This window comes from Rhincodon typus, chromosome 6 (genome assembly GCF_021869965.1).
Source record: "Rhincodon typus isolate 14 chromosome 6, sRhiTyp1.1, whole genome shotgun sequence".
NCBI classification, from domain to species: Eukaryota; Metazoa; Chordata; class Chondrichthyes; order Orectolobiformes; family Rhincodontidae; genus Rhincodon; species Rhincodon typus.
The window spans coordinates 48,976,815-49,002,425 of record NC_063337.1 but is presented as its reverse complement, the minus strand read 5'-3'; the positions used below and the strand labels follow the sequence as shown (position 1 = coordinate 49,002,425).

Genomic DNA, 25,611 nt, shown 5'->3' with positions numbered 1-25,611 from the left:
TTATATGCGGCTGTGGATTCAAGTAAAGCAAAGGTATCATCCATATGTGAGATATACGTAAAATGTAGGAGGTTGGGTGTCATTTATTGAAGACACATTTCTCATGGAATTCAACAACAATATTTGCAAGATCTGGGTCAAGCAAGATTCCCATAGCAATACTATCCATATGGGCATACATGGTGCCATTGAAACTGAATGCAACTACTTGAGTTGTCCATTTCATGAGTTCTATATATACCGTTGGATGCAATGTCAACTGGTTTAGATCACCATGATATAGTGTTACACTGTAGATGTTTCAAAATTTCTTGAGTGTACATTGGGACAAAATGGGGAGAGACGATAAATACACTAACTATCACGAGAGAAAAAGTGCTCAGGAAACTAATGGGGCTATGATATTAGAGGAAGTAGTCACTGATATTATGTATGTGCTGATAGTTATCTTCCAAAAATCCTTTTATTTGAGTAAGGTTCCAGAGGTTTGGAAAACTACCAATGTAATACCTTTATTCAAACAGGGAAAGAGAAAAAAAAATGCAGATAACAATGGGCCAGTTAGGAAAATGTTAGTCTCATAAAGGATGTAGGAGCAGACAATTTGGAAATACATAATATGATCAATCAGGGTCAGCATAGCTTTATGAAGCTGAATCATGCCTGACAAATTCATCAGAATTCTTTGAAGAGGTAACGCACAGGATGGATGGTGGGGAACCAGCAGATTTAGTATATTTGGATTTTCAGAAGGCATTTGTTGAGATATCACACATAAAGCTACTTAATAAGATAAGAGCTCATGGTGTTGATGTAGTATATTAGCATGGGTGAGAAGATTAGCTAACTAACAGAAAACAGAGTTGAGATAAAGGGAGCATCCTGAGAATGGCAAACTGTAAATAACTGAGTGCCACAGGAGTCATTGCTGGGACAATTTATTTACCAATATATATCAATGATTTGGATGAGGAAAGTGACAGTACTATCACTAAGTTTGCGGATGACACAAAAATAGGTAGAAAGACAAACGTTGAGAATGACACAAAGAGGGATATAGACAGGTTAAGTGATTGGGAAAAAAATACATGGAATATAATATGGAAAATGTGAGGATATGCCCTTTGGCAGGAAAGATAGAGCAGCTGTATTTCACTGAAGAAGAGAAGGATTACATAAATCTGCATTAGAGGGATTTAGGAATCCTCGTGCATTAATCACAAAAACCCAGCATGCATATTCAGCAGGAAATGGGGAAAGCAAATGAAATGTTGGCCTTTATTTCAAAGAGAGTGGAGTATAAAAATGGGGAAGTCTTGCTAAAACTAAACCATGCACAAGTGAAACAACATAGAATACTATGAACAGTTTTGGTCCCCTTAAGTGAGGAAAGTTATACTATTACTGGATGTAGTTCAGAGAAAGTTCATTAGGTAAATCCTGGGTGCGGAGGGACTGTCTTATGAAGACAGCTAGAGTAGAATCATAGAATCCCTACAGTGTGGAAACAGGCCATTTGGCCCAACAAGTCACACCATCCCTCCAAAGAGCATCCCATCCAAACCCATCCCCCTACCCTTTCTCTGTCACCCTGCATTTTCCATGGCTAACACACCTAACCTACACATCTCTGGACACTATGGAGCAAATTAGCATGGCCAGTCCACCTGACCTGTACATCTCTAGACTGTGGAAGGAAACTGGAGCACACGGAGGAAACCCACGCAGACATGGGGAGACTCGACACAGACAGTCACCCAAGGGTGGAATTGAACCTGGGTCTCTGGCACTGTGAGGCAGTAGTGCTGACCACTGAGTTAGGCCTGCACTCATTGGAGTTTAGAAGAGTGACAGGCTCCTTATTGTAGCATGCAAGATTCTTAGGGGTCTTGAAAGGGCTGTTGTAGAAATGTTGTTCCCCGTTGTGGGAGACTGTAGCGCATAATAGAGTATGGGCTCACCCATTTATGAAAGAAATTGGGAGGAATTTCATCTTTTGGTGTGTCAGTGAATCTGGGGCATTCTTTCCTGCAGAGGGCTGTTTGAGACTAGATCCTTAAGTATATTCAAGGCTGACATAGACAGATTGTTATCAGTGTCACCTGGTCACCGCATTATAGGAAGGATGTGGAAGCATTGGAAAGGGTGCAGAGGAGATTTACCAGGATGTTGCCTGATATGGAGGGGAAGGTCTTATGAGGAAAGGCTGAGGCACTTGAGGCTGTTTTCGTTAGAGAGAAGAAGGTTAAGAGGTGACTTAATAGAGACATACAAGATGATCAGAGGATTAGATAGGTGGACAGTAGGAGCCTTTTTCCTCGGATGGTGGTGGCTAGCACGAGGGGACATAGCTTTAAATTGAGGGGTGATAGATATAGGACAGATGTCAGAGGTAGGTTCTTTACTCAGAGAGTTGTAAGGGCGTGGAATGCCCTGCCTGCAAAAGTAGTAGACTCGCCAACTTTAAGGGCATTTAAATGGTCATTGGATAAACATATGGATGATAATGGAATAGTTTAGGTTAGATGGGCTTCAGATTGGTTTCACAGGTCGGCGCAACATCGAGGGCCAAAGGGCCTGTACTGCGCTGTAATGTTCTATGTTCTATGTAGTGTGACCATTTACTTACAACATAGAATTATAGAATCATACAGTATAGAGTAGGCCCTTTAGCACATCAAGTTTGCATTCATTAAGCTACTCTAAATCTACAATTGTCTGACTTTCCAGCATTTGGCCCATTGCCTTGAATGTTATGATATTTCAAGTGCTCAAGTACTTTTTAAATGGCTGTGAAGTTTCTCACCTCAACTAACCTCCCAGGCCATGCATTCCAGATACCCATCACCCTCTGGGTATAACTGGTTTTCCTCAAAACTGCCTTTCATTTAAAACTATGCCCTTTCTAAAAATTAAATCTTCAACTAAGGGGAGCAGCTGCTTTTTATACAGCTCCAACATAATCTTCCTCCTTTTATAACCTATACCACAACTGAAGAAGAGAAGTGTCAAGTATGCCTTCTTAACTACACCATTAATCTGTCCTGCTGCCTTCAGGGGTCTGTGGACAAAGCACCCCCAGATTCCTCTGTTTCTGTGAGCATTCTAGTGTCCTGCCATTCATAGAATACTTGCCTGTCTTATTACTTCTTCCAAAGTGCATCAACTTACACTTCTCAGGATTAAACATATTTGGACTTTGTATTGCTTAAGCTTACTTATTGTGAACAGTAGAGTGAAAATAAAGGGATTTTAGTACCAGGTAGTCTAAGAAAGGCATTCTATTGCCATTTAAATCCCTAATGTTGTTTCTCTCCACTTTAATAAATAACTTTATTTAACTTCAGTTTTAGGGTGACCCATTATTTCTTATGTAATTCATGAGTCAAAACCTAACTGGTGTGAAACAAGAATAGGGCAGAAAGACTGACATATATTAAGATACAATATATTTGGGAGGGTTTGAAAAAATAATAAAAAAGCAACTTCATATCAGATATAAGTCACCTCTCACCCATGATTCCTTATTTCCTATGAGACTACTATACAGAATATAATAAAACTAATGAAATGTAGAGTACCAAGTCTAGATTTCTCAAGTGAGCCACTGATCTCTATCATTCCTGTAAATATGATTCACACGAAGCTGAGTAATTTTCCATCAGTTCAAATGTTGGCTCCGCTGGTCTGGTTTCTTAAGAGGCCCTGTCAATGCATTTGCACTGTCTCTCTCCATGACTAACCCTGCAGAACATGTGTTTGGCAGCAGATGCTTCTCCAGAGTGAAGGTTTTCCGATGCATCTGAGAGTTAAATATGCTGCCAAATGTGGAGAATTCTCCCACCGTTTCCCCTATAAAATTCAATATCTGTTCACACCTTCCTGTGAGGATTCTCATGTCTCCATCACCCACTTCATCATGTGAGGCCACCCTAGTGATTTGTATTGACATTTCCTCCATGGCTACAGGGTGATCAGTTTGGGCACTCCTACTCCTATGCAAGCCTCTTCCTGAGGGTTATATGCTTTCTTCTTCTCCAAGGATAGAAGAGGGACAAAGGGTAAGACACTGTTGACTCCTCTGACCCATACCAGAGGACTATTTGCATAGGAAGATTTCAGAGCAAAAAAGGCCATTGTGCCTAGACCCTCTAAGCAGTGTTTTTGCTGCTGGCTTATTGTAAGACTTCAGCTAAATTTATTTAATCTCGCAGGGTGCCTTCCACTGACACATCCTCTGGAAACAAGATTTGCTATTTTCTTACAGTCTTCAGCAGAATCACCAGGGTCACATTCGAAAACCATGGGATAGTCCTGTCGTAGTTTCTGTCTCTACCATCGTTGAGCTTAGGCTTCTGTAACAGTGCAAAATTATTGCTGTCATATCTTAAAGTCAGGTCCTACCTTTATAGATCCTTCCTCCTGTGTTTTACACTGCTAATTATTTGAGGAAACCACTCTCAAATCAATTAGATGGCCATCATGGGAAAAGTTATACTTCCTCTTTGGGGAAGTCAGGACATGGAAAAAATACAAAATCCTGCCTTGTTTCTGTTGTCAGCCATCTCTTTCTCTCCTTGTGGCTAATACCAATTTATGAGAGTCTTATTATGAGTATATTCACCCCACTTCCATTGAAAGATATGCTCTAATTCCTCTAGAAATTCAAATCCGTTAGTCAAACATGAACTGACCTTCACAGGTCTATGCTTATTCTCTTTTCAGCCCATGCCTCGCTTAACAGTTAACTAATTTCACCCTGGACTTATGGAGTTTAGACCCTGGATTTTCACCAGGTGACCTAGTTAAATGCAAGATAATGTTAAGCTCAATGCATTTTCCAAGATCAACCTACTTAGAATATTGTGACGGGATCCGGGCATTAGAAAATTTCTTGATCGGAGTTTCTACATTTAAAACAGGGGATAATAAGAAGTCTCAGGTTTTTAAGCCGTGTGCAGAGTTTATAGGGCCTATCAACATCAAGAGAATTCCAGCTGCAAACAAGGATGTTTATCTATGAGAAGGGTGAGAAAAGGTCGGATAGATGGAATTGAACATCTATCTCAATGTAGGAAAGTGGAATCGGATTAGTCGAAGAAGATGTCAATAATAATCCCAATTTCCACTATTTCTAAATGTCAGCGAGTTCATGCACAACGTTGATGCATGGCTTTTCCTCCTAGTCTTGCCAAAGCAGAAATAACCTTTAAAGTTGTCAAACATAAACTCAGCACTTTAGAGATATAATTATTAATAGGCTGAACACCAAAATCCCCATGTAGGTCAACAATCTCCAGACTATCATTATTGATCTAAAAATAGGCAGGGCTAGGCAAAGATCCATCCAGTTACTTTCGTTCGCACCAAGAGCAAACACTGAGTGGAAACTCTCACTTGTTTACTTCAACTCTTCAGAAAGCCATGAAAACCTCAACATCAAAAGTTATAGTTATTGCCAGGTTACTTGGTACTCTGGGGGTTATTTTTTCTCTGTTGACTTTCTGCACCAATTGCTGGCTGCTTGCAACCGAAACTTGTACTCAGTCAGAAAATATCACAGAAGTGGATTTCGAACAGGTCAGTGAGTTACAATTTCTCTGTGCTACTTGCACACGCATGTTTTATGTAAAAGAGATGTTAAATGTAAAATGCCTTTATTAAACATTCACATTTAGAATGTTCATTCTTATTTCACTCTTAAACAAATCAAAACTAACAGCAGGAAATCAATCCTTAGTTTGTAGATGTTTAGCTGTAAATCCTGTTCAACTGAAGTAGTTATTTTTCGCAAAAAGAGCTATTACAATGCAAATTTCCAATTGCGTCACTGTCTCCTAGAGACATGGCTAAGATACGGTTAATGTTGGGTGCTTCATTCTCAGATCAATGTGTTGTTTGTGCTGAGGTAGCTTTCCCAGTCATTAATTTTCTTCAGCTGTTGCATCGTGTTTCCTGGTCTGTCCACTGTCCATCAACTCAACAGTGTGGGAAGCGATTGATGTTGAACAGAGCTTTCTGTGACATGTTTGTTAATGATTGAAAATAATTAATTATCTAGCAGTTCCCTACCATCATTCCTGCCCCCAAATATCTCCACAACATAGCTCATTCCCCGCCCCATCAAGCAATGCTGTGAAACTGCTGAAAGGGGTCAGCAAATCATTAAACATTTGTGGGAGGAACAGGCAGTGTTTTACAACTTTCACAATGTTTCACATTTCACAATCAACAATAAACACAACTAAATAAATTAATTTATAAAGTAGTCAATGAAGAGAAAGATGGTTGGAGTGGTATTAATAATACATTTGAAGACATAAATGAGAGAAATTTAAAAAATCACCATGAGACTTTGAAAATCCTGAAGAGAATAAAACGAGGTATAAATTGGAAAATAACTGATAAATGAGTCGGCCCAGGAAGAAGGAAAAAACAGATTGATTCCGAGGACCTGTCAGCATAGCATTTTGACAAATAGACATTATCCACTAGTTCCAAAACTTAAAATCAAGAAACAGTGGACTGTTTAAGAGAAAGATTTCAGATCCAAGTTGAATTGCTTATAATTTTGATGTCTTTGTTTCTAAGGGGAACTTCTTGTGTAATTTGTAGAAACAAAAATAAACTATAATGTACCATCCATGTCAAATTGTAACCATCTTTTGCAATGGTTGGAAAAATAAGCAAGTTAATGGATAACGCTCAGATTATCAAAGAAACTTGCAGAAATGTATGTTTGTTTAAGCATGGAGTAAAATGAAAGGTTCACTTTTTTGAGTAGGAATGCTTGTTTTAATGCTATGGTGTTATCATTTCACAATTTGATTTATTTAGAGCTTAGTTTCTTTGATTAAAGTTATTAAGAACAGTTGAAATTTGCAAATCATTTCAAATGCAATGCAAAGTTTTGTACAAACTCACTCCCCAAAGTATTTTAAGCAACCATGTCTGCTCAAGTGTCAACTTGCATGAATAAACAAGTCACAACAAGCTGCAGTCCATAATTCAAAGTATGACACTCACAGCAGTTTTAGAACGTTGTCTGTATGGGAACTACTCAATGTTATGGCCCTATACCCTTTGGAATGGAAACAGTTATAACATTCCTATGTTCTCCCGTTACTTTTAGAATTGTTTGGCCAATGGTAATCCTCTTTAAAGTTACCCACTTACCTATGGGCAACTTTTGAGACTAACATTCTGAGTCTGAACTGACCAGAGTAGATCAATCAGAGGAAAGCAGCCTGAAATCCACTTAGCACAGGAGCGGCACTACAACTAAGGACACAGCTTTTTAACTTGTTGCCATGCTTCAGCAGTTCAAGATCCCAAAAGCTATTTGACGGTATCTGAGGAGAGCTGAGCATGCATGCTAAGCAAGGGACAGGGTGGCAGGTTGGTAGGCAAGGGAATTGTCTGTTAGGTGGGTGAGATGGAAAGGGTGTCCTGTGGGTGAAGTTGCCACGATTCCATGTGCGTGACGGGGTGGTAAGGCTGGGGGTGTGGCATTGAGGCTGGTGGAGGGATATAAATGCTCTGGTGTGGTCTGTTTAGGATCTGGGGGTGCACCTGTCCTGCTGGTGGGAGGAGGTTTTGTTGTTGGATGCCGTCAGTTTAGGTCATGGGGGGAGGGTTCACCTGTTGGGTTGGGCAAGGGTGGTTTGGGTCAAGGGTTGGTGAGTGGGAATTGGGTCGCACCAAGTCAGGGTGAGGGTTGGTTTTGACTATGTGGGTGTCAGGGGTCAGGAAGTGTATATTTGTGGTTCAGTGGCAATTCAGAGTTCAGTTTAATCGTTACCTAAGAGTTAGAGTAACGTTTTAACCCTCTCACTTATTCTGAATAACAATTAATCTTAAGTGAGTGAGCAACCTTGGAGGTCTCAGACTAAAAGAGGTTTTTATGGAGGATTACAGATGCAGGGGAATTAACCAACTTAAGTTTCAATTTATTAGGCAATTCCCACAGAGTCAGTTTCATCAGAAGATTCTGCCTGATCCCAATGCTTAACTAAAATCCACGCTTCTCCAATGATTATTGGATGGACGGAATATCTGAAGCAATATTTCAAAGGGTAGGTTTTCTGGTTAACAGGACTGGTACAGTGATGTGAAATGAGAAAATGTGTCATAATGAGTCAAGTCAGCTAGTTGCAGGGCTCTAAGCAATGTTAGCCCTTCTGGGGATGATTTTGTAGTATTTACTACTGCCTGAAATCTAGTTAACACACTAGCCAAATATATAAGCAATAATTTTACGAGCCTATGGCTATTATTGTACTGCCTTTCTGAATTGCAAGGATGAGTAGTCCTCTGGGGTCTGGATTTTCACTCCTAAGTTGGGAGTGCAGAGCTGGGAAATCTTTCTTGGGAAAAGTGCACCAAAGTGTTTGTTCTGAAGGGGTTGGGTGGCTATGTAGATCAGGATGAAGATGCCAGACCCAAGATATAGATAGGAGGCAGCTTCAGGGGTTCCTAAGTGCCAAAACAGTGCCACTTTAAAAATCAGCTGGGTCAAAATTTCCAACTTGGTTCGTTGACACAGCTGATTTTTAAACATTAGACCCTCAAGGTCTCCCCCCTGTCATCCTCCCTCCACCCAGTCAACGTGCATATATGCAAATCTATGCCAATTCATAACCAACCACTCCCCACCTCTTCCCCAGAACCAAAGTCCCTTACAGCACATGCCAAATTAGTGATAATCTTGTGAACTCATTCCTCCTTTGCCCTTCCAACTTCCATATCAACTCATCTTCCATGGGCAAGCTTCAGGATGCCATTCCAAAGTTAAATAAAGTTCTAAATATTTGTTTTAGACTTCACTGTCGAAAATGCTCTCATTCATAAAAGCCTCCACAATATATTTAAATCTACTCAAGTACATAATCTATATGAAAAACAAACATTCATACTTTTACCCTTCATAGAATCCCTACATTGTGGAAACAGGCCATTCAGTCCATTGAGTCTCTGAAGAGAGTGCCCCTCAGAACCCCTCCATAACCTTGTATTTCCCATGGCAATCCCACCTGACCTGCACATCCTTGGACACTATGGGCAATTTAGCATGGCGAGTCTGCCAGACCTGCACATCTCTGGACTGTGGGAAGAAAGTGGAACACCCAGAGGAAACCCATGCAGACACAAAGAGAAATTGCAAAGTCCACACAGACAGTTACACAGAGCTGGAATTGAATCCAGGTCCCTAGTGCTCTGAGGCAGCAGTGCTAACCACTGAGCCACCATGCATCAAAGGTAGCCAACAAACACTGCTTGAAATGGTCAGAATAGACTTTTTCAATTGTGGTACAGGCAAGCTGTGTGTATATTCTTTAATTTTTGAAGGGCAGGCTATTCAAACAACTTTGTCAATGCAGTGTGGAGCTGGAAGAACACAGCAGGTCAGGCAGCATCGGAGGAGCAGGAAAGTCAGTGTTTCAGGATTGGTGAAGGATGTAAACCTGAAACATTGACTTTCCTGCTCGTCTGATGCTGCCTGACCTGTTGTGTTCCTCCAGCTCCACACTGCATTGACTCTGACTCCAGCATCTGCAGTTCTTGTTCTGTTCAAACAACTTGACAGTTCCTCAAACCTTATCCACTGTTCATGAGCATTGACGTCTACTCTAAAAATTAATGACTCACACACACTTCAGGGTAAAGCCTTGCTCCCACAATGCAGAGTGTTCAGAAGAGATTTACAAGAGTGGTTCCAGGGATGAGAAAATTCCGTTATGAGGATAGGTTGGAGAGGTTGGGATTATTCTCCTTGGAAAGACAAAGACTAAGAGCAGAGTTTATAAAATCATAAGTGGGCTGGATAGAGTAGATAGGGAGAAAATGTTCCACTTGTAAAAGGAACAAGAACGTGAAGGCACAGATTTAAAGTAATTTGCAAGAGAAAAGCAATTTGCCAAATGGCCTCTATCTGCTCTGCAATATTTCTATGATTCTGAGTAGTCCTCAGTCTAGTGAAGGGAGACATCTGTCAGTCAGGGGGGTCTCAGTACAGTAAGTTAAGGGTAGCCTTGCTATCAGTCCAGGGGCTTGAGCACAAGTCAGTCAGCTGTTTAGGCTGTCCAAAGTCAGGGGTCTGAAACTCTACAGTGCATGGCGTAGGCCTTGGTCAGCACTGTAGGGGCAGTGCCATCAGTCTGGTGAGTCACATACATTAACTGGGAATCTGCATAGAAATCAGTCAGGGTCTGGACACCCATCAATTGGAGCTGTCCGTCCAAATTAGTCAAGGAAATGGGCTACAGGCAGTCCTGGTGTCCAAAACTAAATGTCGGCAGAGGTTTATCAAAGGTGTTGCTGTGGGAGGGAAGCTGGGGAGCTCAGCTGTGGGGATTACTTGCAGCTTACTGAGATTCGGAGAGGATAACAATTGTGAAGGAGGACAACTCCTCGAGAAGAAGGGTGACCTGGAGTGAGGTCAAAATCCCTCATCAAACTGTCACCTTGCTGTTGGGACTGAGAACTAATTGCTGGAGTGATGTAGTGCAGATCTGAGTATATATCCGGCAGGCACTGAGTATGCTGGAGCCGGCTGTCCATGGCAACTACCAAACTGTCCATGGAGGCAGACATTCACATGTTGTCATTGTACCAACCTCCACCACTTCCTCTGGCAGCTCATTCCATACATGTACCACCCTCCGCATGAAAAATGATGCCTCTTAGGTCCCTTTTAAATTGTTGCCCTCGTCTTAAACCTATGCCCTCTAGTTTTGGACTCCCCTATCCTGAGGAAAAGACCTTGGCTATTCATCCTATCTATGCCCCTCATGATTTTACAAAGTTCTTTAAGGTCACCCCTCAGGCTCTGACATTCCAAGGAAAATAGCTACAGCTATTCAGCTTCTTCCTATAGCTGAAACCGTCCAACCCTGGGAACATCCTTGTAAATCTTTTCTCAACCCTTTCAAGTTAAACCACATTTTTCCGACAGCAGGGAGAGCAGAATTTAATGCAGTATTCTAAAAGTGGCCGAACCAATGTTCTGTATAGCCGCAATATGACATACCGACCCCTATATTCAATGCACTGACCAATAAAGGCAAGCGTACCAAATGCCTTCTTCACCAACCTGACTACCTGCAACTTCACTTTCAAGGAACTATGAACCTACACTCCAAGGTTTCTTTGTTTGGCATCACTCCCAGGACCTTAGCATGAAGTGTATAAGTCCTGCCCTGATTTGCCTTACCAAAATGTAGAATCTCACAATAATCTAAATTAAACTCCATCTGCCACTCCTCGGCCCATTGGCCCATTTGCTTAAGGTCCCGTTATACTCTGATTTAACCTTCTTCACTGTCCACTACACCACTGATATTGGTGTCATCTGCAAACTTACTAACCATACCTTATATATTCATTTCCAAATCATTTATGTAAATGACAAAAAGCAGTGGACCGATCACTGATCCTTGCAGCACACTGCTGGTCACAGACCTCCAATCTGAAAAGCAACCCTTCACCACTACCGTCTGTCTCCTACCCTTGAGCCAATTTTGATTCCAAATGGCTAGTTAGAATCATGGAATCCCTACAATGTGGAAACAGGCCATCTGGCCCAACAAGTCCACACTAACCTCTGAAGAGCATCCCACCCAGAACCATACCCATATGCTCTCCCTGTATTCCTGCATTTCCCATGGTTAACACACCTAACCTACACATCCCTGAACACCGGGGGCAATTTAGCATGGCCAATTCACCTAGCCTGCACATCTTTGGACTGTGGGAGGAAACTGGAGCACTTGGCAGAAACTATGCAGACGTGGGGGAAATGTGCAAACTCTACACAGACAGTTGCCTGAGGGTGGAATTGAATGCGGGTCCCTGGTGCTGTGAGGCAGCAGTGCTAACCACTGAGCCACCACACCACCCTTCCTCCCTCTATTCAATGTGATACAACATTGTTAACCAGCATACCATGTGGAACCTTGTCAAATGCCTTATGGAAGTCCACACAGACAACGTCCACTGCTCTGCCTTTATCAATCCTCTTTGTCTCTTCTTCTAAAAACTCAATCAAGTTAGCGAGACACGATTTCCCATGCACAAAGCCATGTTAACTATCTCTAATCAGTTCTTGTTTTTCTAAATACACGTAAATCCTTCTTTTCTGAAGAAGGGTCTAGGCCCGAAATGTCAGCCTTCCTACTCCTCTGATGCTGCTTGGCCTGCTGTGTTCATCCAGCTCTACACGTTGTTATCTCAGATTCTGCAGCATCTGCAGTTCCTGCTATCTCTAAATCCTCTCCCTCAGGATTCAAGTTAAGGGTACATTCACAATGGTAATAAAATGAAAGCAGCACAGCATTCAACAAGCATTTTCACTCCGCTTCCAGGACATAAATATTTTGGCATCACCACGAATGGTAGTGGTCTTCAGCCAGGATATAGGGGTGTGAGAAGCTGAATGTTGGACGTTCTTGGCTCTCTCAGCTCTATTGTAGGCCTTTTTCACTTGGAATGACACAAAAGGAGGGATTAAGTGAGATGAAAGTGGCAGGCACATCCGATAGCGCTGGTGGAGATGGGGCAAAGTTCGTGAGTGGGCAGGTGACCAGACACTGTGCAGGGTTGGTATTGTAGGCAGATTGGGTGGGTGAGGGAAGATGTTGCAATGTGACAGGGAAAGTGGTCCAGCAATGAGTCTTGGTGGGAGATGGGTGCAGGGATGGAGTAAGTGTTTGGTACCAGACAGAAGGTGGAGGACCTTGCTCCCAAGGAACAGAAATATTTCTTGATTTCTTCCAGCATTATTCGTTGTTCCACTGGACCGTGGAAACAGCACTGACCCAGATCAGCCTTGAAGCACGCTGACGCAGTCTGATGGTGTGAATTGCTCTCTCGGTCCTGACAGAAGAGGATAGCCCTCCTCTACAACAGCCCCCCAAGTCCCTGTTGGCAAAGCGGGGTGCTAATTTTACTCTATCCACCATAATCTGAACAATTCACACAAACCTTGCAGAGCAGCTCCAGAACAACAGCTCACGTACATTTTAAATATGGCATCAGTGCCAAAAACCTGGGAGGTTCTGGCAGTGGCGAGACCGCCTGCCTGGGATAAGAGGAAACATATGAAGGGGGGGCACCAGATGGGCATGGTGTACAGGTAATAGGATGAGTTTCGCAAAACCCGCTCAGCTTTACAAAGAGAAACCCTTCATGAAATGTCACAAAAAAGACACTGTGTCAATTTGTGGTAAAATTCAGCCCATTGAGTCCTTTGCTGTTTGTCAACGTAATAGAAAATGGAATTACTTGTTGACTTGAAACCTGGGGATAGAAAAGTTGCACACCTTTGTATAACTTGTTTTGCCAGCTATTGTGTGATGTGTATGGGCGAGAGACAAGGGAAATTAGTTAAGGCACAATGGAATGCAGACTGATACCAACCCTGTATTTAGCATTCCCTTTCTGGACTGCCTCAGAGTAACTGCATAAAATATAATCACACTGTGGCCAAACAGAGTAAAGAAATGATATGGTTAAATCTAAAATATCAAGTGAAAATGCTTATCTTTTGATAATTAGGTGACATGTTTGCCTGTAAACACCTGATAGACATACTTGGAACATTGGATACATTGAAAAAGTCCCAGTATAAGGCATTCTGTTTATTTGTTATTATGATGACAATTCCTCCTTAGATCTTTGTAGTTTTTAGCATGGTGGATCATCCACCTTCCTTAATCATCAGTTGTAACTTATCTTTGATAAAATGCTTTGACTTGGTTCCATTCTTTCTTCCATTCATAGCCGAAGCATCTCTAACAATGCCATCTCTTCCTTAGGAGCCTCACCTACAAGTCTGCTCTGAGAGTCACACATGCCCAGCAGCATGCTGACTCTATTCTGAGAGTTGACTTCTAGTTTTTGAAGGTGCTACCATGCAGAAAAAAAAATAAAATTACAGGGAATGTAGGTGTATCCTCAGCCATATCCTCTTCCTCACCTACATAATGTTATTCCTTCATGGATCATGGGTGTCACTGGCTAGGCCAACTATTACTGTGTTTGCCTAATATCTGTATAGGATATAGTGGTCAGTTGCCTTCTTGAACTGTTTCAGTCCAGTTAGTGTAAGTACATCTATAATGCTGATGGGAAGGATGGACAAAGATTTTAACCTGGTAACACTGAAAGAATGGCTATGCATTTCTAAGTCAGAATTCTGTTTGTCATGTAGAAGGACTTCCAGTTCATAAAGCTTTCACATCTATTGACCATCTCCTTCTAGGTGGCAGAGGTTGTGGGCTTGGAAGGAGCTATCTAAAGAGACTTGGTGAGTTGTTGCAGTGGAGGGAGTGAATGTTGGAGGTTCTCAATGAGCTGCCAATCAAGCAGGATGCTTTGTCCTGGATGGTGTCAAGCTTCTTCAGTGTTGTCGGAGCTGCACCAATCAAGGCAAGTCGAGCGTATTTAGTATACTGCTGACTTTTGCCTTGCAGATAGTGGATAAATGGTAAGGTAAGTTATTCACCCTAGAATTCAAAGTCACTGATTTGCTCTTGCAGTCATAGTATCTATATGCTAGTCCAGTTCAGTTTCTGGTCAATGGTGATCACCAGGATATTGATAGTGGGGGAAATCAGTAATGGCAATGACACTAAATGCCAAGGAACAATGGTTAGTTCGCTTTCACTGGAGACTATCATTGCCTAGCACCCGTAAGGCATGAATATTACATACCACTTGATAACCCAAAGTTGGATATTACTGAATATGTTCATTGACTGTTTTAGTAGATGATGCATTGCAAATAGTACTGAACATTGTGAAATTATCAGGCAACATCCACACATTTGATCTTATGTTGGATGGAAGATCATTGATTAAGCAGCTGAAGGTGGTTGGGCCTAGGTCTACCCTGGAGTGAAGTCCTGAACTGAGATGATTGACTTGCAAACTACAAACATCTTCCGTTGTGTTGGTGTGATTCCACCTTTTCTTCCTGATCTGATGTGCCAACTACAACCTTGCAAAGGCTGAGCAACTAATCTGAGACACTTCCTCAAACTGACCCCCATCCCCCAACCGTGGTCTATGACCCCACAATCAAACATTAGGCTGTTCAGTGAACATCAAGGCGTTGTTTCCAGGACTGTCACTGACCTTCCCTTCTCTAGATATCATCCTTCCACAAATTCCCACCTCATATTTCCCCAGCTTCACATTGTCTGTTTCTAGTTTCTTTCCCAAACCTATAAACATGATTGCAGTTGCAGACACATTAGGCTGAATCTTACTTTTCTTTTGTATCGAGTTGTTTTGCAGAGATTCTTGCAATGAAGTCCAATGGGATTTCTCACTGTATATTATTAACTACCTACCCTGCTCCTATTGCATCACAGATATCTATCCCTATCTTACCACACACTATTCCCAGAACAACTTACCATTCAGTGGATTTGCTGAAAGACCAGTGACCCTTGTGTCTGCACTATCTTTGAGAGGCTTCCGTGTGCCTGGACCAGCATTGACAATCCAGTGTTTCCCCTTACCAGCAGTATACTGTCATAGCAGACACAAAACCACATTGCCCATGCACAAAAGCTGCATGGTTGACTCTTGGTTGCATGTGCAACCCCATTCTCTTACTCTAGCTGCTGTTTAACCACCAGGTCGTACATTTTACCTGTCCTTAGATATATCACGTCGAAACACCATCTCTGAGACCCCAGTACACTTTCCTTAGTGGTCATCCACATCTTCTCATTGTCCAGTAGAGGAACATCACATAGAGGTCAGCAGATGGACAGGTTTTATTATCGGCCAGCAAAAGGGGACACAAAGGAAATGGATGCGGGCTGCCACTTACACCCACAGTGCCAGCCAAATGCTGGCATCTTGTCCTTAACAGTCCCTGATGATCTTCTGCACCCAGCTCACATCTACCGGAACCAGGAGTCAGTGAGACAACGAAACAGACTGTGAGGAACGTGCAGCAAGTCAGCATCACTGTGACACAGACTGGAAGAGCAGGCCTGAGCGCAACTCAGGGCATAAATAAGTGTAAGGTTTTTCTTATTTTTAGTTAGCTCTGACTCAAAGAGGAGCCAGTTACTGTGGCAGTGGAACCAAGAGAACCTGGGAACAAATGATGACAGTGAAGCTTCCCGAGAAAAGCCTGAGGGAGGAAAGACGCAGATGGAGCTTGGTCGGACAAGCAGCTAAACCCTAACAGGAGCCCCACCAGAAACGGCTGATGGAAACCTATTGACACAAAGCAGTGAGCTGGTTGCTAGGTAGTCAGTGAAGGGAAAAGAGTGTATAAGTGTAGATTTCTTATGGAAGTATAGTTTTCTCACAGATCTGTAGTAAGGGACAAATATATAGGTAAGGGTTAAAAGTAAGGATTGAAAGAGTACTTGCTGCTGCAGAGACAGGCAGCCAGTTGGAAGATAGTTCACAAAGGAATCGGCCATGGGATGTTCCAGATGGGAAACAGATCAGTCTACAGATGTTTGTGGCAAGGAGTCAGGGCTAGACACGATGAGTAGCTGCATGTTTATTTTTGATAAAGATTTCAATGGACGATAGCCCCCAGCGTAATAGTGTAGGAGCTGTATAGCACTAATAGTTAAGTGTGTAGTGCTGTTAGATTTACTACTCATGCTAGATGTGGTTAGTAATTAATATAATTTCGGGGTTGCATCAGCCTGTTTGTGTAACAGTATGAAAGAAGTACTTTCTTACCATTGTATTTGAAGAGAGTTCAAACTCCTGAGTGAGTCTTGGATCCGCTCCCCCTGCATTTACACTGGTGTTTTGCTTTAATAAAGTTCTTTAGTGCTGCTTTACTTTGCTGTCTCCGAGTCTCTAACTGCCTTTACAGAGGTCACTCTTACAGTGGGTAGGGTTGTTTCTGCCCACCTTAAAGGTGCATTGAGGGAAAGTAGTTGTACGTGCTTCATTTTAAAAGAAAACTTATTCATTTTCTACCTAAATTGAGGGAATGAGTACTTTTTTAAATTAATGGTTTGGCAGAGGAGCTCAGTCCCATGTGTTGCATAACCTGCAGTATGAAGGAAATCTTAGATGTTTCTGGCATTCTGGATGCCCACTGTAGGGGAGATGCCACTGGTTTCATCAGTTTGAGCACTGGGTTTTCGAGGTTGAGCATTAGCTGGAGGTACAGCAGTGGATCCGCAAGGCTGAGAGTTACGTTGGTAGCACTTTACTAGACATGGTCATCTTGCAGCATAAGGAAGCGCACTAAGAGAGGGGGGGAATGGGTGACCATCGGTCAGAAGAAGGGATGCAGACAGGTAGTCAGAAAAGCACCACAGTGCATTCACTCAAGGACAGCTCTTCAGTATTGAAAAACAGTGAGAGTGACAATCCTTCTGGGGAGTGCAGTTAGAGCTCAGATGCATAACAAGAGGAGTAGATATAGTGGGAGAGCTACAATGGCTGGAGACTCAATAGTGAAGGGCACAGACAGGCATTTCCATAGCTGCAGGTGTAACTCCAGGATGGTGTGCTTCCTCCCTAGGGCCAGGGTCAAGGATATCATTGAACAGCTGCAAGACATTCTAAAGTGTGAAGGTGAAAAGAAAGAGTTTGCAGTTCATATTAGAATCAAGAATGTTAGTAAAAAAGGGGATGATGCACTGCAACAAAATTTAGGGAGCTAAGTAGCAGATTGAAAAACAGGCCCCTAATGATTAGAATCTTTGGATTACTTCCAGTGGTACATGCTATATAGGTACAGCATATATAGTCAAGTCAAGTCAAGTCAAGTCAAGATACAAGTGAGCTCAGATGATATTTATTTTGGATGGTATTTATTTTAATGCAAGGAGTTTTTCAAGTAAGGCCAATGAACTGAGCGTGCTGATTAACGGGGGGGGTGTATGGCATTGTTGCTATCATGGAGTCATGATTAAGGGGGGTGGGGTGGATGCAGGACTAGCAGCTCAATATTCTGGGGTATAGAATTTTCAAGTAAGCCAGGGAGGGGTGTAAAAGGGGAGGTGGTGTTGCAATATTGATCACGTACAATGATAAAGAGAGAAGCTATCATTAAAGGCTCCTTAATTGAGGCTGTATGGTCTGGACTTATAATTAAAAAGGGGCAATCACATTATTGAGATTGTGCTATTGACCTCCAAACAGTCAGGAAGAGTTAAAAGATAAAAGATATGTTGGCAAAGTTCAGAAAGATTATAAAATAATAGTTCAATAATAGGAGAGGATTTTAACTTCTGCAATATTAACTGGGATAAACAAAGTATGAAAGAGTTAGAGGGGGTGTAATTTGTAAAATATATCCAAGAGGCCTTTTAAACCAGGATGTAGGAAGAAAGTCCTGCAAGAGATTGGGCAATGCTGGACCGAATTTTAGTGAGTGAAACTGGACAAGGCGTGGGAGAGTTAGTGGGAGAGTATTTTAGTGGTTGTGGCCACAGCTCAGTGAGATTTAACCCAGTCATGGAAAAGGACAAAGGTGGAACAGAAATAAGCGTATTGAAGACAGGATCTGACCAAAGTAGGAAAACCAAAAAAGGAAAATCTATATTGGAGCATGGGAAGTCTTTCAAAAGAGAAATTGTGAAAGTGCAGGGCCAACATCTTCCTGTAAAGGCCAAGAGTGAGACCAATAATTCCAGAGAACCTGAATATCAAGGAATGTACAAGATGGGATAAAGAACAAAATGGAAGCTTATGATAGATGCTGAGGGCTCAGAAAACCAGAAGCCCTTGATGTGTTTGCAAAAGGCAGTGTTAGTGAAAAAATAAGTTAGGAACGTGAAGACGAGCCATGAAAAAACACTGGCGGAATAAAACATCAGGAAAGCTAAAAACTCCAGACCTGACTGGTGATATTTGACTGCCCTGACGGCTGGTAAGGCCCTACAGGTCAGACTTATGTCTATTCTCTTAGGAGCAGTGAGATTGATCCGCTGACAGTGAATGTTCCAAGTTGATGCCTGACTGTGGCCAAGCCTCTGTCTGTGTGCGAGCTGTGCCCCTGATTGATAGCTCCAGGAATCCCTCAGCGAAAGCCCCTTTTAACTGACTGAAAACTAGATGCAGCCTGTTTCCAACATGGCCATCTGGTCCAATAGACGTACAGTGTGTTTGCTGTACAGTCAGCTGGCTGTAGATGCAACACTGAAATCTCCGTGCGCAGTATATTAAGATGATTTCCCCATGCCTCCTGGACAAATCCCTACTGATAAACCTGAAAGCAGCCCATTGGTGTGCCTCATCAACATGACAGGACTGTTACCCATTTGCTGTGGCTGAAGGGCTAACATGCCAACTGGCAAGGCAAGGCAAGACATAATGCTGTGAGCATAGAGATAAACACGATGTGAGTGAACACTAAGAAAGTAAGCCCCCCGACACACCCGCAGCAGGTCTGGCAGCATCTGTGGAGAGAAAGGCACTGGGAGGTTTTGGGGGGGGCATTGGTGCCACGTAAAGAAGTAAATGAATAGGTGCAGATGGAACCCAGAGAGATGGAAAGACAGTTAGGCAGGCAGAGGGATGGATGATAAAATGTCAAGGAGAAAGAAAATCTGATAAATAGGCACCATAAGTAGGTATAAATAGGCAGGCTATTGTTATAACAGGCCCTGTGGTGTGGAGGTAGGTAAAGGACATGGAAGGAGGTGTTCTTTTTCTGAAATTATTGAACTCGATATTGAGCCCTGAAGGCTGTAGGGTCCCCAAGCAGAAAATGAGATGCTATTCTTCCAGCTTGAGCTGCGCCTCATTGGAGCATTGCAGCAGGCCGGAGACAGAAAGGTTGGCCAGGAAACATGGTAGTTTGTGGAAGTAGCAAGCAACTGGAAGTTCCAGGAAATTTCTGAGGATAGGGCATAGGTGTTCCACAAAGTGACTGCCCAGTCTTCAAGTTTCTGGTGCACACTGCAATGCAAGTCTGCTTCCAAAACAGTTTGCAAGTGGATTAGAGAGGTGCCATGATGGTTGTGAGGGGTTAGCAAATGTTGGATGCCTCTATCCCTGTGGATGAGGGGTATCCATGACTGATGCATGTGGTTTGTGCCCTGAGGTACTGTTTTGATTATAAATAAAATGGACGTCCTTTGGAGGCTACCAGGTAGCCATTCTGGTTTTCATGTTGGATTTCTCAATGTTTGGCATGTTTGGTAAGATAGGAGGCTAAATATTAATTGGGCCATTAATAAGGTGTCTAACAAGTGACATCCCCTTTAATGGGCAATTCACTGCTGCCTAGTGAGAAACTCATTGCAGCACTCAGCAAAAAAGATTCTGCCACAAATCCCATGATTGTTCACAGTGCTCAGAAATCTAGACGATTGTTCCAGCTTGTTCCTGCCTCACTGAACTAATTTCTTCCGGTGGCTTAGAGACAGTAAGGACTGCAGATGCTTGAAGCCAGAGTCAATAAATGTAGAGCTGGAAAATCACAGCCGTTCAGACAGCATCCAAGGAGCAGGAAAGTTAACGTTTCGAGTTGAAACCTTTCTTCAGGACGTTGACTTTGAAACATTGACTTTCCTGCTCCTCGAATACCGTCTGACCTGCTGTGCTTTTCCAACTCCACATTCGTTGACTCTAATTTCTTCCTGTCTTGACTCCATTTTTTCTCCCCTTGTCCAATCTCTTCTGATTCTTCTGATGTTTTGCATTGGTTCCACAATTTCTAATTTCCTGGTCCCACCTGCATTCTCTTTACCCTCTCCAAGTCCATCCCTCATCAGGGTGGTCTGAGGGCTGCCTGCTTCTTCCTTGAAAGGAGACCTGAACAGTCCCCGTCCACCACCACCCTCCCTCGCCTGGCTGAGCTCGTTCCCATTGTGAACGATTTCTCCTTTAACTCATCACACTTTCTCCAAGCCAAAGGTATGGCTCTGGCTGCCTCCATGGTTATACCTGCTTCTTCATGCGACATGTTGAAGATTTCTTGTCCCAGTTCTACTTGTGTTCTCTCCCACAATTATACCAATCTCTAATTATACCAATTGAGTCATCAGTGGTGCTTCCTGCTTTTGAAATCCTACTTCCTGAAATCATCCAATTTCATTCCTTTTTTTAGGCTTTGAAGTGGTTTGAATGTCTTGCTAGACCATTTCAGAAAGCATTTAAGATTTAATCACATTGCTGTGTGGCTGGAGTTATATGTAGGTCAGACCAGGTAAGGATGGTTGATTTCCTTCCCAAAAGGATATTAGTGGACCAGAGCACGAGTTGCGTGGTCACCGTTACACTAGCTTTAACTCCAGAATTTGATGATGCCACAGTGGATTCACACCTATGACTGCAAAGGATTAGCATGGGACTCTGAATTACTGGTCCTCTATGCAACCACTTCCTCTGAAGATATGAGGGGGTGACAAAAACAAATTGCGCTTTATCTGGCTCTGTGAAGGAGCTTTGTTAAAGAATAACCTGGAAATAGTTGGGGGTCTGAAGGAGTTGCTGTATTAACATACCAGCTCATGACACTGTATGAACTATTGCTCATGATGGAGGTAGCTGCCACATTCCACTTTGAGTGCAGAACGTTACAAGGCCTACTTGGTCTAGTGAGGTAGTGGGAAACCACCTTCTGGTCTAACTAGAAGAATCTTTTTCCCTCAACAAGATATAGTTTCCTGTATGTTAGCAACTAGCAATATAGTCTATATATTGATACAATAGACATTGTTATAGAGACTTTGAGGAGGAATGGATGTTTGGTCTCACTCCTTCAGTATCTGAAGCAGTTGTGCCCAGAAATCTACATGACATCATTCTAGTAGGTGGTGCGTATCACTCCTCAGTATTAACCCATTCAGACTCATATAAATCAGGAGTAAGCAAATGTAGCTGGCCCTTTTAAGCACTTGTTATTCCTTAATTTGAGATTTCCCAAAGGTCTTGCAGATTTAAATAAATGCTTGTTATTAGAAGAGGAAATCATTGGTCATATGTGTCTTGCAGATTGTATGAAATGGAAACTTTTCTTTGAATTTGGGACTTCTCAGCATTCAAACTTTTTCCTTGTTAAACTCTTAGGTTGAAATTTACCAGAAATCGGCTAAGTGCCATTTTTGTCGAGTTTCATGGAGGGTTTCTCTCCCTGAGGCCTGACATGTTTTCTCACACTATCATCCCACACTCACATCATTAACAAGGTGCTACACCTCTATGGCACCATCTCATTTGTCAGGCACCACTCTCATCTGATGCCAGTTGGATTCTTCCACTTGCCACAGGCAAAAGCACTCACCACTTCCTGGATATCCCAGGATTCCTGGCACTGCATCACCTTTGACCCCCACTTCTGCCCCAAGTTAAGCGCTGGCAGTCCAGTGTTCTGTTGCACTGTCAATGGACTGGCACAGCATCCAAAAAACCAACATCTCTTTGAGCACATCTTGCACATGTAACTGCATCACTCCTAATCCAATTACTGCCACATAGCTTACCTGTTCTTAGCCACATCCTATTTTACAACCGTCTCTAATTTTCCCAATGGCCACCGTAGCCCAGCATCTTATGATTGTTCAATGTAGCCGCATATCACCTACAGGGAAACTTTCAAACAGTTCAGAACATTCATCTTTATCACCAATACAAAACTCAAGTAGAACTCAAAAGAAACAAAAGCTGCCTTTGTCTCTGGGAATGGAAAAGTACTGTTTGCATGGTGAACACCAACAATTTTACAGTCAATGAGTGATCACTGCACCCAACTCTTATCTACTGCAAACGGATGTCAATTAAAGCCTGTCTGGCTTGTAGCACTTAAAGCTCTTGCACTCTATCATATTGAAGATGATGTTCCTCCTGCTCTTCACTCTCTGAGCTCATCAACCTGCATCACGTTCCCTCTTTGCATGTTGCAGTTTGTGCAGAGCACAGAATGCTAGGATTAGGTAGCATACTCTATCCAGAATGTACGTTAGGCTCTCCCCACTAATGGAAACTCACCTTCAGGTAGCATATTGTCTGTTCCACCCTGATCCGGCCAAAGAATGGGCAGCATTGTGTCCATGCTCCACCTCAGTCAGAGGGCTGTGCAATGGCCGTAGAGATGGCCCTACTCCTCAGTAACCATCCTTGTAAAGCACCTGTCCCCTCTAACGTAGTAGGAATGTGAGGGCTCTCAAGGATATATGCATCATGGCAATTCCTAGGGTGCTGGGCACAAACTTCAAAGAATTGGTACTGTACTGATGATCAGAGATCATGCACATGTCGATGGAATGGGACCCTGTCCTATTTTTGCAGTCTGCTGTGTTATGAAATGGGCCTCTCATCACGATGTGGGTATAATACATTGTGACCTGCCGCTGGGGAAATCAGCTATGTTGTAAAATCCTGCTGCCCGGGCTGACATAATGACCTAGTTCTGCTCCTATATCTTATGGTCTATTTGGCCTTATGTTCAATATCGGTTCCCCTCCTTTTGTGTTGGATTTCTCCCTTTTCCCATCATTGACTTCTCTGCATCTCAGGTTGCTGCTTCCAAACTCAGTGGCATACCACAATAGTGTCCCCTTGGTACCAACAACCACCACCCCATCAGTCACCAATGTTCTTTCTGCCACACCTAGGAATGACCATGGCCCACCTTCCTGACTGACTTACCCTGACTGATGACTGACCAGATCCCTGACTGCTGTCTGTGCAGATCCCTGACTGGTGATCTCTGAATCTCCTGAGCGCTTGCACTGGCCCTGTAGAATTGACCATGGCCCATTCCCTCAATGGTAGTGAGATGGACTCTCTGACTCTGACTACTCCAAGCTGAGTGACTGTGTCAGAACTGCTGGACTGAGAATGGATGCTGCACTTGACTGGGTCTACGAGGACCCCCTGAGTGATGGTATCCTTCCTTGATTTGACTGAGGACTACTCCCCTTAGTCTTTGCAGCATGGCTATCTGGTTGATACAGATGCAGAGTGTTTGTTGTGTGAGGCTGCTGGCTTGTGTTGTACCTGTGAGATTGACGTAGCATTGTGCTGAACAGCAACATGGTCACTCATTAGCTGATGACTGCTGACTTTGACTGACTTTGCTCACAACCATGACAAACTGCCTAGCTCTGTATCTGCATTAAACAACAAGGCAAGAGAGAAGTACTGCGTGAGCCTTTAAGGTCTGGCTGACATTGCAAAGCATTAAAACGCAAAGCAAGGCAGGGATGCTGTGAGTAACCAAGCTAATATAGTGAGCGAGCAACCTCGGGATGCTGAAACAAAAACATGAATTGCTGGAGAAACTCAGCAAGTCTGGCAGCCTCTGTTATCTGGAAACAGAGTTAACATTTCAGGTCCAAATATCCTTCTTCAGCTTAGAGATGCTCCCTGGGTCAGTCCATGAGCTGAGTGCCTGCCCCCGAACTTATAGTGTCCTTGCAGCAGTAATGCAATGAAAGGCGCAGGCACGTTCTACTGTGTAGAACGTATTGTAAATGGGTTGAAGATGTGCCATGGTGATGTTGTGAGGTTGGTAGACATAGGATGCCAATGTCTGTGGTCGTGGTGCGCATGTTGTTGTTGCCTGTGGGTCATACCCTGAGATGCTGGTGCTGAGTGTACATAATAGCGATACAGAGGAGCAAGTGGTGAGCTGCAGTCACAAGGTACCTGCTCTGACTCTCAGGTCAGGAATTTGCAGTTGCTGGTCTGTGTCTGGAGTGTGGGAAAATGGGAGACTGCATATCAACTGGGCGAGATTAGGTATAAATGAGGATTAAAATGCGTGATAATCAATGCAAACAGGCCTCTCACCACACATTAGCTGGAAACTCATCTCGATGTACAGAACTTGGTTGGAAAATGTAACTTTTTGTCTCAACGTCGAGAAGGCATTCTTTAAAAATGCAGCACGGTGGCTCAGTGGTTAGCACTGCTGTCTCACAGTGCAGGGACCCCTAGTTCAATTCCAACCTCAGGTGACTGTGTGGAGTTTGCACATTGTCCGTGCATCTGCTTGGGTTTCCTCTGGTGCTCTGATTTCCTCCCACAGTCCAAAAATGTCCAGGTTAGGTGGATCGGCCATGCTAAATTACCCATAGTCTTCAGGGATATGAAGGTTAGGTGGATTAGCCATGGGATTCTCTTCAAAGGGGTGTTGTGGGCCAAATGGCCTGCTTCTACACTGTAGGGATTCTATGATTCAATGTCTCACCCAATTTTCCAACATTTCTTGCTATAGTCCACATTGTTCAGAGGCTGAGAAGATATTGCATTTAAATTCTCCTAGATTTCCATGATCTTAGATATAGTTTCTCTTGAAAGATGGAAGAAGAATCTCTTTGTTTTCTTTACGTTTTTTGTGGTACTCTTTTTCTTGTCAATATACACCTTAAGGATGTGTAGATTCAGGACAGAGAGCAAGAGATTATAAATGTCAAACTTTATGGTTACATCAGCTGGGTACAGGCAGAGAGAGTGACATGTACTTTTTGATTGTAAATGTTGCCAATGATCGAGAATGGTGAGCGTTAAGGAAGCTATACCTGACACATTCACTTGTGTAAATGATTGGTTCTACTAGGTCTGAAGGTCCAATTAAAGCAGAAAATACCAAAAGAGTACTTTGACTTCATTTTTCAGAAGCACATGTTGTCATCCTACACAAACAAGTTATATTATTCT

The 25,611-nt window shown here is 42.8% G+C and overlaps 1 protein-coding gene across 1 annotated transcript in view; it reads left to right on the top strand.

Moving 5' to 3' along the window:
- Positions 1-5,373: 5,373 nt before the first annotated feature.
- Positions 5,374-25,611, top strand: part of LOC109913881 (transmembrane protein 182-like) — a 57,395-nt gene continuing 37,157 nt past the window's right edge. The window contains exon 1 of the mRNA XM_048597952.1: positions 5,374-5,580. Coding sequence (XP_048453909.1) covers positions 5,425-5,580 — 156 coding nt within the window. The 5' untranslated portion in view covers positions 5,374-5,424. The remainder of the gene's footprint in view (positions 5,581-25,611) is intronic.